Here is a 16911-nt window from a genome sequence, read left to right as displayed (position 1 = left end):
CTGAAGTGGTTTGCCATTCCCTTCTCCAGTGGACCACATTCTGTCAGACCTCTCCACCATGACCCGCCCATTTTGGGTTGCCCCACGGGCATGGCTTAATTTCATTGAGTTAGACAAGGGTGTGGTCCTAGTGTGATTAGATTGACTAGTTTTCTGTGACTACGGTTTCAGTGTGTCTGGTCTCTGATGCCCTTGCAACACTTACCATCTTACTTGGGTTTCTCTTAGCTTGGATGTGGGGTATCTCTTCAAGGCTGCTCCAGCAAAGTGCAGCCATTGCTCCTTACCTTGGACAAGGGGTATCTGCTCACCGCTGCCCCTCCTGACCTTGAACGTGGAATAGCTCCTCTAGGCCCTCTCAGATGACCATTATATCTACTACTGCAGGCAGGAATCCCTTAGAAGAGATGGAGTAGCCATCATGGTCAACAAAAGAGTCTGAAATGCAGTACTTGGATGCAATCTCAAAAATGACAGAATGATCTCTGTTCATTTCCAAGGCAAACCATTCAATATCACAGTAATCCAAGTCTATGCCCCAACCAGTAATGCTGAAGAAGCTGAAGTTGAACAGTTCTAGGAAGACCTACAAGACCTTTTAGAACTAACACCCAAAAAAGATGTCCTTTTCATTATGGGGGACTGGAATGCAAAAGTAGGAAGTCAAGAAACACCTGGAGTAACAGGCAAATTTGGCCTTGGAATACGGAATGAAGCAGGGCAAAGACTAATAGAGTTTTGCCAAGAAAATGCACTGGTCATAGCAAACACCTTCTTCCAACAACACAAGAGAAGACTGTACACATGGACATCACCAGATGGTCAACACTGAAATCAGATTGATTATATTCTTTGCAGCCAAAGATGAAGAAGATCTATACAGTCAACAAAAAACAAGACCAGGAGCTGACTGTGGCTCAGATCATGAACTCCTTATTGCCAAATTCAGACTTAAATTGAAGAAAGTAGGGAAAACCACTAAACCATTCAGGTATGACCTAAATCATATCCCTTATGATTATACAGTGGAAGTGAGAAATAGATTTAAGGGCCTAGATCTGATAGATAGAGTGCCTGATGAACTATGAACAGAGGTTCGTGACATTGTACAGGAGACAGGGAGCAAGACCATCCCCATGGAAAAGAAATGCAAAAAAGCAAAATGGCTGTCTGGAGAGGCCTTACAAATACCTGTGAAAAGAAGAGAAGTGAAAAGCAAAGGAGAAAAGGAAAGATATAAGCATCTGAATGCAGAGTTCCAAAGAATAGCAAGAAGAGATAAGAAAGCCTTCCTCAGTGATCAATGCAAAGAACTAGAGGAAAACAACAGAGTGGGAAAGACTAGAGATCTCTTCAAGAAAATTAGAGATACCAAGGGAATATTTCATGCAAAGATGGGCTCGATAAAGGACAGAAATGGTATGGACCTAACAGAAGCAGAAGATATGAAGAAGAGGTGGCAAGAATACACAGAAGAACTGTACAAAAAAGATCTTCAGAACCCAGATAATCATGATGGTGTGATCACTCACCTAGAACCAGACATCCTGGAATGTGAAGTCAAGTGGGCCTTAGAAAGCATCACTAGGAACAAAGCTAGTGGAGGTGATGGAATTCCAGTTGAGCTCTTTCAAATCCTGAAAGATGATGCTGTGAAAGTGCTGCACTCAATATGCCAGCAAATTTGGAAAACTCAGCAGTGGCCACAGGACTGGAAAAGTTCAGTTTTCATTCCAGTCCCAAAGAAAGGCAATGCCAAGGAATGCTCAAACTACCACACAATTGCACTCATCTCACACGCTAGTAAAGTAATGCTCAAAATTCTCCAAGCCAGACTTCAGCAATATGTGAACCGTGAACTTCCAGATGTTCAAGCTGGTTTTAGAAAAGGCAAGGAACCAGAGGTCAGATTGCCAACATCCGCTAGATCATCAAAAAAGCAAGACAGTTCCAGAAAAACATCTATTTCTGCTTTATTGACTATGCCAAAGCCTTTGACTGTGTGGATCACAATCAACTGTGGGAAATTCTTCAAGAGATGGGAATACCAGACCACCTGACCTGCCTCTTGAGAAACGTGTATGCAGGTCAGGAATCAACAGTTAGAACTGGACATGGAACAACAGACTGGTTCCAAATAGGAAAAGGAGTATGTCAAGGCTGTATATTGTCACCCTGTTTATTTAACTTATATGCAGAAATCATGAGAAACGCTGGGCTGGAAGAAGCACAAGCTGGAATCAAGATTGCCGGGAGAAATATCAATAACCTCAGATATGCAGATGACACCACCCTGATGGCAGAAAGTGAAGAGGAACTAAAAAGCCTCTTGATGAAGGTGAAAGAGGAGAGAGAGAGAAAAAGTTGGCTTAAAGCTCAACATTCAGAAAACGAAGATCATGGCAAGGCCGAGTGAGGTGGTAATCCTGTCTGCTGATGATTGGGTTTGTTTTTTTTGTTTTGTTTGTTTTTTAGATGAGGCATCCTGCCCAGGGTGCTATTGGTGGTTGTGTGATGCAGGGTCTTGCATTACAGTGGTTTCCTTTGTGTGAGTTCTCACTATTTGACACCCCATAGGATTACTTCTCTGGTTCTAGGGTCTTGGAATCAGTGCTTCCACACCAAAGGCTTAGGCTTGATCTCTGGTCAGGAATGAAAATTCCACAAGTGGTTTGTTATGACATCAAGTGAGATTGAAATAAATTTCCAAAAGCAAGAAACCAATGATTAACCCCCCAAAAATGGAAGTTACAAAATCAGTCAAATAATAATTAAAATAATGGAGTATACACATGTACATACACACCCATGAGCAAAGTCAAAACAGTCCAATAAAAGTAAAGTACAATAGATTGATCTGGGGAATAAAGGAAATAAAAAATTATATTTAACAGTTGAGAACAAAACTAACTAAAGCAGAAAACTGGAAAGCAAAACTAAAGCAAGGTGCCAAATTGGGAATAAAGCAATGAAAACAAAACTAACAAATATGTTGAGAGGAAAGAAAAGAAAGAAAGAATAGATATACAAAGTTAAGTAGTGGTAGATGAAGATTTATATATATTAAAGATTAACTGCAAGGGGAAAAGAACAGTAGGAAAGGCAAACAAAGGAATAAATGTAGAAAAAATATAGGGTTAAAAAAATAAAAGTTAAAATTTTAAAAAGGAGAAAAGATTAAAAAAAGAAAAAAAGGAAGAAAAAAGGAAAACACAGAACTGCAAAAGCCCAATGTAGATGCAGAGGTTTATAACAACAATAAAAAGTGTGACTAAATATACACCAATATATACACACCCATAAGGAAAGGCAAAACAGTCCAACAAAAATAAAGTACAATAGATTGACACTGTGAACAAAGTAAACCTAAAATTATATATACCAGAACAAAACTAACTAAAGCACAAACTGGAAAACAAAACTAAAGCAAGGTGCCAACTGGGGAATAAAGCAATGAAAATAAAACTAACAAATATGTTAAGACTAAAGGAAAGAAAGAAAGAATAGCTATGCAAAGTTAAATAGAGGTAGATGAAGAAGATTTATATATATTAAAGATTAACTGCAAGGGGAAAAGTACAGTAGAAAAAAAAGGAATAAATATAGAAAAATAATTCTAGGTTTAAAATATTCAAAATTAAAAAAAGAAAAGAAAAAAAAAACAACACACAACTCCCTAGAATTGCAAAAACCCAAAATAGAGGCAGAGGTTTATAACAGCAATAAAACTCATGACTGTGAGGGGGATTAAAAAAAAGCTCAAAAGCTTAGTTAGATTTCATAGTGTCAATAAAATCGACAACTACAACAGAGAGCAAGGGGAAAGGAAGAAAAAAATCCAAAGAATCTACAGAACAAGTCAAAACATAAGAATAATCAATGTTTTTCTTGAGTTACTGCTGTCAGAGTCCTTTCCCTCGCTGGGAGTCACAGTCCACCTCACCTCCCTATGATGCCCTCTAACACTGTGCTGATCTCTGGACCTGCTGTAGGGCAGCTCACATTCTAATCTGGTCCTATTCCTGTGTGTTCTTGCCTCCATTCCACAGCTATCAGAACTAGTGTGTTTTCTTTTGTGGGAGCTCTCAATGACCTTTTATATATTCCATAGACACAGAGTCTGCCTTGTTGATCATGTGGAGTTTGTACAGCTGGTGGGAGGGTTTTGGGTCTTCTTCCTTAGTCACACTGCCCCTGGGTTTCTATTGTGGTTTTATTTCTACCTCTGGATTTGGGTCGTCCAGTGGGGTTTGCTCCTGAGGCTGCCCTGGAGGGCTTGTGTTTGCCCCTGTGAGGGCCAGGTGTGGAGGTGGTGCAGCTGCTTTGGTCGCAGGGGTTCTGGCAGCACCAGGTACTCAGGGGAGGTGGTGGCTGGGGCAGCAGGAAATATAATGCTCTAGAAGGGCATGGCAACCAGTATTGGCCAATAAGCTCCAGTGTTCTTGCCTGGAGAAGAACCTCCTTCCCTGACAGAGAAGCCTGGCAGCTCACAGTCTGCAGGATGGCAAAGAGTTGGACACTACCAAAGTGACCCTGTGTGCACAGGCGCAAGACTTCTTTTGCCTATGGCAACTCTGCCCCAGTGGGGGTTGAGCATGAAGGTGGTGCAGCTGCTTGGCTTGCGGGGACCCAGGCGGCGTCAAGTGTGCAGGGGCACAGACTGCTTCCACCGCAGGAGTTATGGCCCTATCAGAGTCTTTTTTCAAGCCTCTTGTAGCTGGTGATCGGAAGGCCTCTTTGGGCAGTCTTTTTTCATAGCTCCGCCCATTCAGGCACTTAGAGGGCTTCCTTACCTGGGGTCCTTTTCTGTTCGGTGCATCAGGCACATAGAGGACCCCCTCGTCTGGCGTCCTACTCTGTAGATAGGTGTGTCAGGCACTTAAGGGGGCACCCTGGGTGGGGTCCTACTCTGTAATTCAGTGCATCAGGTGTTTGATGGGCCAGCCTCTCTATCGTTCAGCTCCCAATGTTGGTGTCGGGGAGAGAGGCTATGGTGATGGCTCCACCCCCTACACGTGACTCAGCAATATAGCCTTGCTTCCATGGCTGCCTGGCTTTCCTCCGCAGGAATTTCCCACCACAATCTCTCCTTCACATCCCCTTGATCCATCTCTCCACCATCAACAGCAGCCCTCGAGCTGGAATTGCTCCACAATCCCTAAACTCCAGCCACTGTGCTGTCTAGGGTATGTATGGTTTTGGCAAGGACTGTCTGATTCTCATTCCACTTAGGCTGCCGCAGATCAGCTGTTTCCCTTCGACCTTTAATGTTTCTCCTCTGACTCAGACAATTGCCCGGATGTGGGGATCGGAACCCTGCTTCAGTTCCCCCCACCCACCAAGGGCAGGTCCAGTCCTACTAACACTCTCGTTTTTTCCCTAGTTCCCTCATCCTACCGAGTTTTGCATGGGCCTATATGTTCTTTTCTGCTGTTCAGGTTCTCCTCTTTGCTCTCAGATGGCGTTCTGCATGTGCTTCTGTGTCTGAAGGCGTACTCCTGATGTATCCGTGGAGAGAGATGTACTCCATGGCCACCTACTCCTCCACCGTCTTGTTCTTCTCTCCTCTATCTTTGACAATCACCTCTCCATCTTCCTGACAATCTGGCTTGGGAATCTCTCCATTAATTCTGATTCTTCCTTTTTCCTTGTCTCTCATCAGTCAGTGACCATGTTATTTTATTCTTTAATCTACAGGGAAGCAGTGTACCAGATTGGTTAAAAAATAAGGTTCAGGAACCAGAGACTGAAGCCCTAAATGGGCGACCATAGGCAAATTTTAATCTTTCTGTACTTCAGTTTTTGCATCTATAAAGGTGAAAGAACAGAACTTAACTCAGAGAGCACTGTGTGATTAAATGATTTACTCACTTAGAACAGTGCCAGGTGCACAGTAAGTACCCAATAGATGTGAGCTATTGTGATTATTACTACTTTTTGCGTGTATCTCCCCCTCTCCCCCCATTCTCCCTGTAATAATGCTAATCAGGCACTGTTAGTTCTTGGTTGGGCATTGAACTAATTCTTTTAAAAACTATTTATTTATTTAGTTTTGGCTGTGCTGGATCTTCATTGCTCTGTGCAGCTTTCTCTCTGTGCAGCAAGCAGGGGCTACTCTTTTTTGCAGTACGTGGACTTCTCATTGCGGTGGCTTCTCCAGTTACAGAGCACAGGCTCTAGGCCCATAGGCTTTAGCAGTTGCAGCACGCAGGCTTCAGTAGCTGTGGTGCATGGGCTTAGTTGTCCCACAACAAGTGGAATCTTCCTGGTCCAGGGATCGAACTCATGTCCCTTTCATTGGCAGACGGATTCTCAACCAGTGGACCATGAGGGAAGTCCTGAAGTAGTTCTTAATTGATCTCCTCATCCTCAGGATCTTCTCAGTCCAACTCAGCTTACATTTTGCTACAAAATTAATCTGACAGATGGCAAATATTTTTATTCTTGTGCTCAAAAGGATTTAAATTAGAAAATAAGGTCTTTATCTTCTTTGTTTGGCATAGCGGATTCCCTTCTGTTTTCCACTGTTAGCTGCACTACCCTGTTTCAGGAACCTTCCAGCCCAGCCATGATGAGTGGTTTACTTTTCTCCATTTATGTTTGCAATTGCCCACTTCCTTGCCTTTGCTTATGGTGGACCATCTGGTGGATCACCTTCCTCTTCACACTCTTCACTGTGTGGCCAAGTCTTCCTTTTCTTTAAAGATCTGTTCACAAGACTCTATCCATGGAGACTTCTTTTACCAGGTCATGTCCCTGGCCCCACAGGAAGTAATATGCCCTCCTTTTGCCTTCCGTAGAAACTTATCTGTGTAACTCTGATAATTATTTTTAGCTTTCTGCTGTATTTTTGTAGTACTTAAGTACCTTTATTATTCATAAATTCAGAGCAAATTTATACTTGATACAGCTTTACATTCTTCTCACATCTACACTACACGTGCCTCACTTATAGCCACTGGTCAGTACCTAGTCCCTGGGTCTGTGGGCTAGTCAATGCCCAGTATATCTTAAAAATATCTTACATGACTTGAAAAAAGAAAGAAAATATTTATTCTTTATTACCAGCCAACATTATTTATTATTCATGGTAAAGGCTGACTCTTTCCAGTAAGAGTTGCATTTGAACTCAGAAACCACAGCATGTGAGAGTCAACATTAACCTTAGAGGGAGTGGTCCAGCCCACGATGGGAAAACTAAGGCCAGAGGAAGACAGCGACTAATCCAAAATGCAGACCAAGTTGTAAATAGCTAAGTATCTCTGTAGCAGAGGCTGCTGTTAAGTTCTGTACTCTTGGACTAATGTTGTCTTTTTGATTGTTCTAAAATAATCTCTTTGTGGTCTAAGAGTAGTAATCAGAGAGTTCATATAAAGTTTCTTTCAAACTCTAAAATAATTTCCAAATGGAATAATTATTCATCATTTATGAAGAGGTTATAATTAGCATAGTGGCACATCTTGAAGAATGAAACAATTTAGACTGCTGAATATTTGTGATACTTAAATATAAAAAGCATTGGAAACACCGGAAGCGATGAAAATTATTAGTGTACATGGGTGTTTCTTGATGATAATAGCCAACTCAAACTTCTCATGTAGGACTGGTTATTTGCATATTACCTTTCCTTCCCTCAGGGCTTCCTTGCTAGCTCAGTTGGTAAAGAATCTGCCTGCAATGCAGGAGACCCGGATTCGATTCCTGGGTGGAGAAGATCTGCTGGAGAACGGACAGGCTACCCACTCCAGTATTCTTGGGCTTTCCTTGTGGCTCAGCTAGTAGAGAATCTGCCTGCAACGTGGGAGACCTGAGTTCAATTCCTGGGTTGGGAAGATCCCCTGGTGAAGGGAAAGGCTACCCACTACAGTATTCTGGCCTGGAGAATTTCAGTCCATGGGTTTGCAAAGAATTGGACAGGACTGAGCGATTTTTGCTTTCACTTTTCCTTCCCTCTATTACAAAGTGACTGTTTTTTCCCTCTTTCTTCAAATTTCACTCAAAGAATGACTTTGCTTATCTGTAAAATGTAGATGATAATGTTAACCTCATTGGATGCAGGAAAATTTATAGAATGTATCAGTTCAGTTCAGTTCAGTCGCTCAGTCATGTCCGACTCTTTGCGACCCCATGAATCGTAGTATGCCAGGCCTCCCTGTCCATCACCAATTCCCAGAGTTCACTCAGACTCACTAATGTGAAGCAAGTACTTAATTACTGAGTCCCCATCTCTTCTTTGTCACCCTTCTTGAGATAACAGATGCATAGAAATTATGCTCAAATTAGAACATGTCAAATCTTCCTAATACTTTCTGGCTGAGCTCATGGAGAGCCTTAGAATGACTTTTAGCACTCACTCCAGGCTGCTACTATCAATCAGATAGAGTTCACACATGAGGTAGGACTTATTTGTCATCCTGTCTTGGATAAATGAGAGATGGTTTTTCCCCCCCGTTTCTAAATGTGGTTCTGCTACATCTATCTGCTTCGTTCCCGCACCATATCAGTCTAGCACTTTGCCTTCTGACTTTGTTTTAGAACAGGGCCTACCCACATTCTACCTTGATTTCTGTTTCTTTTCCTGTATTCCAAAATGGTTCTGAGAAACCAAAGGTGTGGCTTATTATGGCTTGGATATACAAAGTTATTCTATCCTGAGTTGATTGTAATACCTTGTTACTTTGGTTATTCCTCCATTTTAGCAAAAAAAATATGCGTTTCCCATTTGTTTTCGCCTATATATATATAAATACACACAGGATTCTGCAAGGGTACTAGACGCTGGATTGCTAGAGGCCAGCAGCTGTAGTTGCAGCTATTTTATGTTCAATCTCAGGATGTTTCCCTTGGCCAAAAATGCACTAAGTCGTCTGAGAGTTCAAAGCATTCAGCAAGCAGTGGCAAGGCAGATCCACCAGAAGCGGGCACCTAATTTCCATGACAAATACGGTAATGCCGTGTTAGCTAGTGGAGCCACTTTCTGTGTTGCTATATGGGTATATACGGCAAAACAAATTGGAATAGAATGGAACCCATCGCCTGTTGGCAGAGTCATCCCAAAGGAATGGAGAGAACAGTAATCATCCCAGCTGGTTTAAAAAACTGAATTGTTTCAAAATCAACTCATAATTAATTCCAAGTAAAAGTACTATGTACTCATTAAAATATGGCATGTTTGAAGAAATAAAGTATACTTGAAACCTTCAAAATATATATATATGGAATATTTTAGTCTAAAACTTATTCTTTTGAAAGTTTCAAGACCAGACTAAAAAAAGGAAAAAAAAAAAAAAAACCACTTAGAATCTGAATGTAATATTAGGTAGACAAGTCTCTAAAGATCAGAGAAATCCTAGTTTGAACATATTCTGTTTCTAGATTTTCAAAAATCTTTGAGTAATTTCTAGTCCTTAACTGTGTAATCTTTAAAACCAGAATAAAGCTCTCTCCTTGTTATGAAGACTTAGAATAATTCATGAACAGTGCTCACTGAACAGAGGCTGTCACTGAAATAGGGATTCAATTAAAGAAATTATCAATTTATCCAAGTGTACTTTCAATGTAAAAAACAAAAAAAAGTAATTCTGTAAATTTCCCACTGGGAAAATAGCATCTCATTTCCTTCTTTTGAAAGAATGCATGACCTTTCACAAAAATCTCAACTTAAGCAAAAAATTGCTTAATGAGCTAGTTTGCCAGACTTAATGAGAGATGTAATAAAAGTTCTTTTACATTTAGATCACCTTTCTTTTTAATAAAATAATTATCTTCAAATATTCTACAGAAATCTAAAATAATTTTTTGAAAAATAAGCTTAATCCAAGGAAACTATAATGGAATTGATTATAAAAAATTTAAACTCAGTTAGCATTAAAGTTATACTTTAAATATAAATGTACTAAACTGTTAAAATAATGTATCTTGATGGTGATGGGTATAGAATTAGAGATAGAAGTAGAGATTCTTCTTAATGTATTTCTGTATTGAATTGTTGCAACAAGCATTACTATTATTTTTGACAGTGAATTTGTAAAAGAGAATTGAAAGTGAAGATGAAGTCGCTTAGTTGTGTCTGGACTTCAAGCCCATTGACGGTAGCCTGCCAGGCTCCTCTGTCCATGGGATTTTCCAGGCAAGAATACTGGAGTGTGTTGCCATTTCCTTCTCCAGGGCATCGTCCCAACCCAGGGATTGAACTCAGGTCTCCCACATTGCAGACAAACTCTTTACCATCTGAGCCACCATTTTTACTAAATTAATTTTTAGTTTTGACTCTTGGTAAAATTGTGATGCAGTTATGCTCGTGGTCTGTATTTTCTGCCTCCTTATTGTGTAAGATTTTTTTCCATTTCCTATTTCCTTATTGTAGTGCTCATGCTATCTATCAAAATTTCCTGCCAAGAAGAGTATGAGAAATCGATACTCTTAAATATATATTATTTCTAAGAGCATATATATTTTTTCCCTTGAATATATATTTGTTATTCAACAAAGATCAAAGTCATAAGGTCAGACATAAAGATCACCTTGCTTGAATTTCTAATTTTTATCAGCAAGAGGAGGGTTTTTTGAATGATGGAGACTTTCTGGCTCCATAAAGTCATATCATTAGATGTTGGAAGTAGTCTGTTCTGCCTTGTGCATAAACATGGACCTGGTTACTGGACCATGGCATTATTGACTGACTGATGCTGATGGTTCTACACCAGCATGTGTAGACCACATAAAGATCTTCCTTGTTTTGTGATTGTTGTTTGCTTGTTTTTCAATAAAGTGAGATGCCACTTCAGAGTTCTGAGCAAATTAGTGACAAGATATACCTTCATTGTAAAATGATTGCTCCAGCTGTTGGGTTGAAACTAGGATATAAGAAAGTGAGGACTGGAAACAGAAAGCTCACTTAGGAGGCTATGCAGTAATGTAACTGAGAAATAGTGGTAGCATGAATGGGAAAGGAACAGTGGTGGTAGTATGAATAGTTCAAATTTAACATCTATTTGAGGGTAGAGCAAACAGGATTCCCTGTAGATTGGATCTAAGACACACGAGTCAACAAAGATTCCATGGTTTTGGCCCAGACAATTAGAAGGATGAAGTTGCCTTCATCTCTGATGGTAATTGGTATTAATTACCAATTTTTAGTAAACAGTTGAAAAGTTTTATTTAGAAGGGTCTGAGAGAGGTTCTGGACCTATTCTTGATTTTTTTTTCCCTCCTCTTTCATCTCCTGGTTCTGAGCAGTCCTCAAGCTTCTTCCAGTTTGTATCTGATTTAGTTCAAATAAATAACTTTCTCATATCATGATCATTAGACTGACTCTTTTTTAATTGCTAAAAAGGTCAAAATTTAAGTTCAGAATCCTCATGAACTGTATTAATAAAGTCACTATGATTTATGTTCTGATTAGTATTCATGCATTCCGATAGTTCAGAATTGAAAGAAACAGTTTTATAATATCTACAATGCCCACAAATGCCTGTTGCGGAGCTCTGGAAATGTTAGAAGCCTGCCTCTTATCAGTGCAGTCCATCAGTGTTGTTGATTGAATACTTTCCTGGCCCAAGCTGCAGCAGCAGGTTTTTTCCTCTTGTTTTAGTTTAAGTATCTCCTGCTCACTTATGCATGGATGGCATCAGACCAATCAAGCCACTGTGAGAAACCTGCCAATTACACGCTGTCATTCACTTATATTACCCTCACCAGCAATAGTACCTATTTCATATCGGTTTAAGGAGAAACAGTGGAGGAGATGTTTGTTCATTTCTCTTTTAAAAATGCTTCCTATCTGGCCAGGACTACAGGACAAAGTTTTTGGAAGAACATTATTATGCTTTCTCCTTAATACCTCAATGGCATGAGAACATTCTGTGGTCATATTTTCTGAGCACAGTCAAAGAAATCAATGGAAACCAAGCTTTAAAATGTTTGGAACATCTGTTAAATAGAATCAAGGGACTAAAGAGAAGAGGGCTGAGGATGCTTTATACTAAAAACCTTTTAAAAAAGACTATGGATAGAATATTTTTCACAGACTAGGATAAAGCTGATCCCTTTAACAGACTATTTATTTTAGTCCCTGCACCATCTTTCCTTCCTTTTCCTCTTTAGTTAATTAGTATTCCCACTAATCAGAATGAGGTAAACAACCTTAAATACATAAAGCAAAAGTATAAGATAAAAACATCTGTACTGTTAAAAATATCAACTTCCCTCACATTGATGTACAGATTCAATGCAATCTCAATAAAAATCCCAGATGTATTTTTGTTATTGTTGAAATTGACAAGCTAATTCTCATGTTTATGGGGAAAATAGAGCATCTAGACGAGAACAAAGGACAAAGTTGAGTAACTTATATGGCTTGATTTTCAAATGGACCATAAAGCTACAGTTAATAAGACAGTGTGGCTGAAGTGAGGTTAGACAAATGGACCAATGGAACAAAACAGAGTCCAGTAATAGATTCAATTGATTTTTGAAGAATGTTCCAAAGCAATCCAGTGAAGAAAGGAAAAGTGAAAGTGTTAGTCCTTTAGTCATGTCCAACTTTTTGCAAGCCCAAGGACTGCAGCCTGCCAGGCTCCTCTGTCCATATACTTCTCCAGGCATGGAGTGGGTTGCCATTCCCTTCTCCAGGGGATTATCTTTACCCAGGGATCAAACCCAGCTCCCCTGCATTGCATGCAGATTCTTTCCCATCTGAGCTACCAGTGCTAGAATAATTAGATATCTTTAAGGGAAAAAAAAACAGGGAAACCAAACTCCTATCTCATATCATAAGCAAAAGATATTAAAAAATAAATAGGCTGGCAGAAAATATTCACAAAACACAAATATAACAAGTTCTTATATCAAGAATCTATAAGGATTCCTATGACTTAATAATAAAAGACAAATATCCCAATTAAAAATTGGATAAAAAACTTGAACAGACACTTCACAAAGGAAAATTTATTAATGGCCTACATAAATATGAAAAAAGTGATCAGTGTAGTTATCAGAGAAGTAAAGAGTAAAACCATAATGAGATACCACTACATACCTTCTAAATTGGTTAAAATTAAAAAGACAAATTACAACTTTTACCCAGGATGTGGAACAGAAGCTTATTACTGGTGAGAGGGTAAAATGCTGCAACCTCCAAAGAAAAAAGGGTTTGCAGGTTAACAAAAATTATTTTATTACAAAGTTAAACTTATAACTGATTTATGATTCTTTTCAGTATTTATTCAAGAAGAATGAAAACAATTGTTCCCAAAAAGGTTTCTTCAGGTATATATGTGAAGATTAATTATTAACAGCCTATTAATTAAAATAACTCAAATGGCTGTCTATAGTGTAATGGACAAACAGTTGTGGTATAGAAATGTAATGTAATCGGAGAAGGCAATGGCACCCCACTCCAGTACTCTTGCCTGGAAAATCCCATGGATGGAGGAGCCTGGAAGGCTGCAGTCCATGGGGTTGCTGAGGGTTGGACACGACTGAGCGACTTCACTTTCACTTTTCACTTTCCTGCATTGGAGAAGGAAATGGCAACCCACTCCAGTGTTCTTGCCTGCAGAATCCCAGAGACGGGGGAGCCTGGTAGGTTGCTGTCTATGGGGTCACACAGTCACACACGACTGAAGCGACTTAGCAGCAGCAGCAGCAATGTAATGTAATACTACTCAACAGTTAAAAGGAACAAAGTACCAATATACCCAATAACATGGATGAATCTCAAAAACGTACTGTGTGAAAGGAGCCAGGCACGCAAAAAAGTACATATTGGATAACTACATTTTTATGAAATTTTAGTACAGGCAAAATTATTCTATGGAATTAGAAGTCAGTGTTGTTATTGCCTCTTTTGGGGATAGAGAGGAATTGACTGAGAAAGGCTTAGGGACGGTTCTTAGGTGATGAAAATTTTCTATATCTTCACAGGAATAATGGTTATACCAAATTTCACACTTGTTAAAATTTATCAAACTGCAATTAAAATAAAAAAATAACTTAGTATGAGATAACAATAGAAAAAAATTAATGGACACACACAAGTCCATTCTCTCCCCAGAGAGTATAGCAAAAGGAAATAACACTTGCTGTATTTTGAGGGATAAGAAGAGAGGGGAGAGGAATTTCTGCAGATCCAGGCAGAAATTCACTGTTTCAGCACGAAAGATGCAAGATCTATGAGATTTCTTGGCCCTTGGTCACTTTGAGTTGGAGGGTGGTGGCTCTGAAATGAGGTGTTTTAGATCAGTTATGAGGTGACTCAGAGTTCATTTCCTTTTTGATTTATAGCTCATTTTTGAAAGTGTTGTCCAGAACTGTTTTGTAAGTAGAATGATAGACTGAGCCCTGGGCCTGAAATCCAACCTCGTCTCTCCTATCCTGAGTTATTGTATTTGTGTCAAACCCTTAACCTCTGTAGACTTCTGCTGTGGAATAATATAAATTTCATCAGGTGCTACCTGTCAGGGATGTTGAGAAGTAGCAATGAAAAAGTGGTGAGGACAATATTGGTCGTTACTTTATGGCTGTGAAAGTGTTCTCTCCCTCTCAGTGAAACTGGGCTGCTTCAGTGACATTCATGCTGTTTGCCCTGCTGTAAATATCTATTTTGCTGGTAGTTCTGGGTGTGTGTGCTGAAGTTAACTGTAAAACCACCCACTATACTCTGACTTTTCCCCCACATTTGTTCTTAGGGCTTTGAGTTTATCTTTCCTTCTACAGAACACATGCTTTTAATAAACAGTGTTTTTATAAGTCCTGAAGCTCAGATTGAAGATGGGATTTCTAGGACGGTTTTATTTAGAGAGAAGCCCTTAAAGTCCATGGGTTTTATTTAGATAGAAGCACTTAAAGTTCATAGTCAATGTGTTTTGTAAAAAATTTTAGATACTTTGAAGACTCTTTTAGAATAGAAGTTAATATTTAAATATTGGACTTTCCTGGTGGCTCAGACAAGGGAAGAATCTGCCTGCAATGCAGGAGACATGAGTTCGATTCCTGTGTCAGGAAGATCCCCTGGAGAAGGGAATGGCTACCCACTCCAGTATTCTTGCCTGGAGAATTCCAGGGACAGAGGACCCTGGCAGGCTACAGTCTGTATATTATTAATAAATTAATATTTAATCAAACCAAGCTCTAAATATAAAAGTTTATTCACTGCACTCTCATAAGCCTCTGGGCTTTCCCCCTTCAAAATTTACTTGGCCTGGCATGCAAAGAGGTCACCTTTTGTGAACAATTGCTATGTAATTCTTTTTAGGACCTATCTCCAATAGATCAGATCAGATCAGATCAGTTGCTCAGTCGTGTCTGACTCTTTGCGACCCCATGAATCGCAGCACGCCAGGCCTCCCTGTCCATCACCAACTCCCAGAGTTCACTCAGACTCATGTCCATCGAGTCAGTGATGCCATCCAGCCATCTCATCCTCTGTCTTCCCCTTCTCCTCTTGCCCCCAATCACTCACAGCATCAGAGTCTTTTCCAATGAGTCAACTGTTCGCATGAGGTGGCCAAAGTACTGGAGTTTCAGCTTTAGCATCATTCCTTCTAAAGAAATCCCAGGGCTGATCTCCTTTAGAATGGACTGGTTGGATCTCCTTGCAGTCCAAGGGACTCTCAAGAGTCTTCTCCAACACCACAGTTCAAAAGCATCAATTCTTCGGCGCTCAGCTTTCTTCACAGTCCAACTCTCACATCCATACATGACCACGGGAAAAACCATAGCCTGGACTAAACGAACCTTTGTTGGCAAAGTAATGTCTCTGCTTTTGAATATGCTATCTAGGTTGGTCATAACTTTCCTTCCAAGGAGTAAGTGTCTTTTAATTTCATGGCTGCAGTCGCCATCTGTAGTGATTTTGGAGCCCAGAAAAATAAAGTCTGACACTGTTTCCACTGTTTACCCATCTATTTCCCATGAAGTGATAGGACCGGATGCCATGATCTTCATTTTCTGAATGTTGAGCTTTAAGCCAACTTTTTCACTCTCCCCTTTCACTTTCATCAAGAGGCTTTTTAGTTCCTCTTCGCTTTCTGCCATAAGGGTGGTGTCATCTGTATATCTGAGGTTATTGATATTTCTCCCGGCAATCTTGATTCCAGCTTGTGTTCCTTCCAGTCCAGTGTTTCTCATGATGTAGTCTGCATATAAGTTAAATAAGCAGGGTGACAATATACAGCCTTGATGGACTCCTTTTCCTATTTGGAACCAGTCTGTTCAATAAGACTCAAGTTAATCTTTGAGTAGTGATCACTCCCTCTTTTGTGCTTTAATAATTGGACTGTGGGCATTTCGAGAGCAAGGGCTGTGCTTTATTTGTATTTAATTCCAAGTATAGTGTCTAAATGTGTGCTGAGTACAGGAACAAATAATAAATCAGAGAATAAAAGAAATAAGCTTGTAACTACCTAAAGTTCATTTAGGCTTTCAGAAAAAGATAAGAATCGTTTTTTAAGGAAATATACCATGAACAAAGGAACCTCCATTTTACACAGAGCCATAGTATACTTAAAGCTATCTATTAATGAGTTTTTTTTTATATCTCTAGTGAATGAATCACCAAGGATGGATATGAATACTTTTGCTTGTGTGGCATAAAAGGAGTCACTTCCTTTCTCAATTGTAGTCCTGGGTCTGTGTCCCATGTGAGTTGTCTCAGCTACTTGTCACCAACAAGCTGAAGGGTTTAGTATAAACACATAATATGCTTATGTGGCTTTTGTGAAGAGGATTATCATGTCTAATTGAGGAACATTACCTAGGCTACATTCATGGTCAGCTCAATAACCAACATACATTTGACTGCCCTAATTTTAAATATTTCTCAGCAGAAATGCAGTTCTTGGGGGATTAAAACATCAATATTGTCTGTTACTCATAAATGGGCCTTTTGTACCACAAGTGGACATTTTC

At 39.6% G+C, this 16911-nt stretch overlaps 1 protein-coding gene and 1 long non-coding RNA gene across 2 annotated transcripts in view; both read left to right on the top strand.

The window, feature by feature from the left end:
* LOC112580602 overlaps window positions 1-16911 on the top strand; it is a 172014-nt gene that overhangs the window by 137769 nt on the left and 17334 nt on the right. The gene's annotated exons all lie outside the window — the stretch shown is intronic.
* Window positions 7901-9204, top strand: LOC102413395 (cytochrome c oxidase subunit 7B, mitochondrial-like). The gene has a single exon (XM_044932409.2). The coding sequence runs from the start codon at window positions 8820-8822 to the stop codon at window positions 9075-9077; it is 258 nt and encodes an 85-aa protein (XP_044788344.2). The 5' UTR covers window positions 7901-8819; the 3' UTR covers window positions 9078-9204.

The sequence above is a fragment of the Bubalus bubalis genome, chromosome 19 (assembly GCF_019923935.1).
Source record: "Bubalus bubalis isolate 160015118507 breed Murrah chromosome 19, NDDB_SH_1, whole genome shotgun sequence".
NCBI classification, from domain to species: domain Eukaryota; kingdom Metazoa; phylum Chordata; class Mammalia; order Artiodactyla; family Bovidae; genus Bubalus; species Bubalus bubalis.
This window is presented reverse-complemented; position numbering and strand designations above follow the sequence as displayed.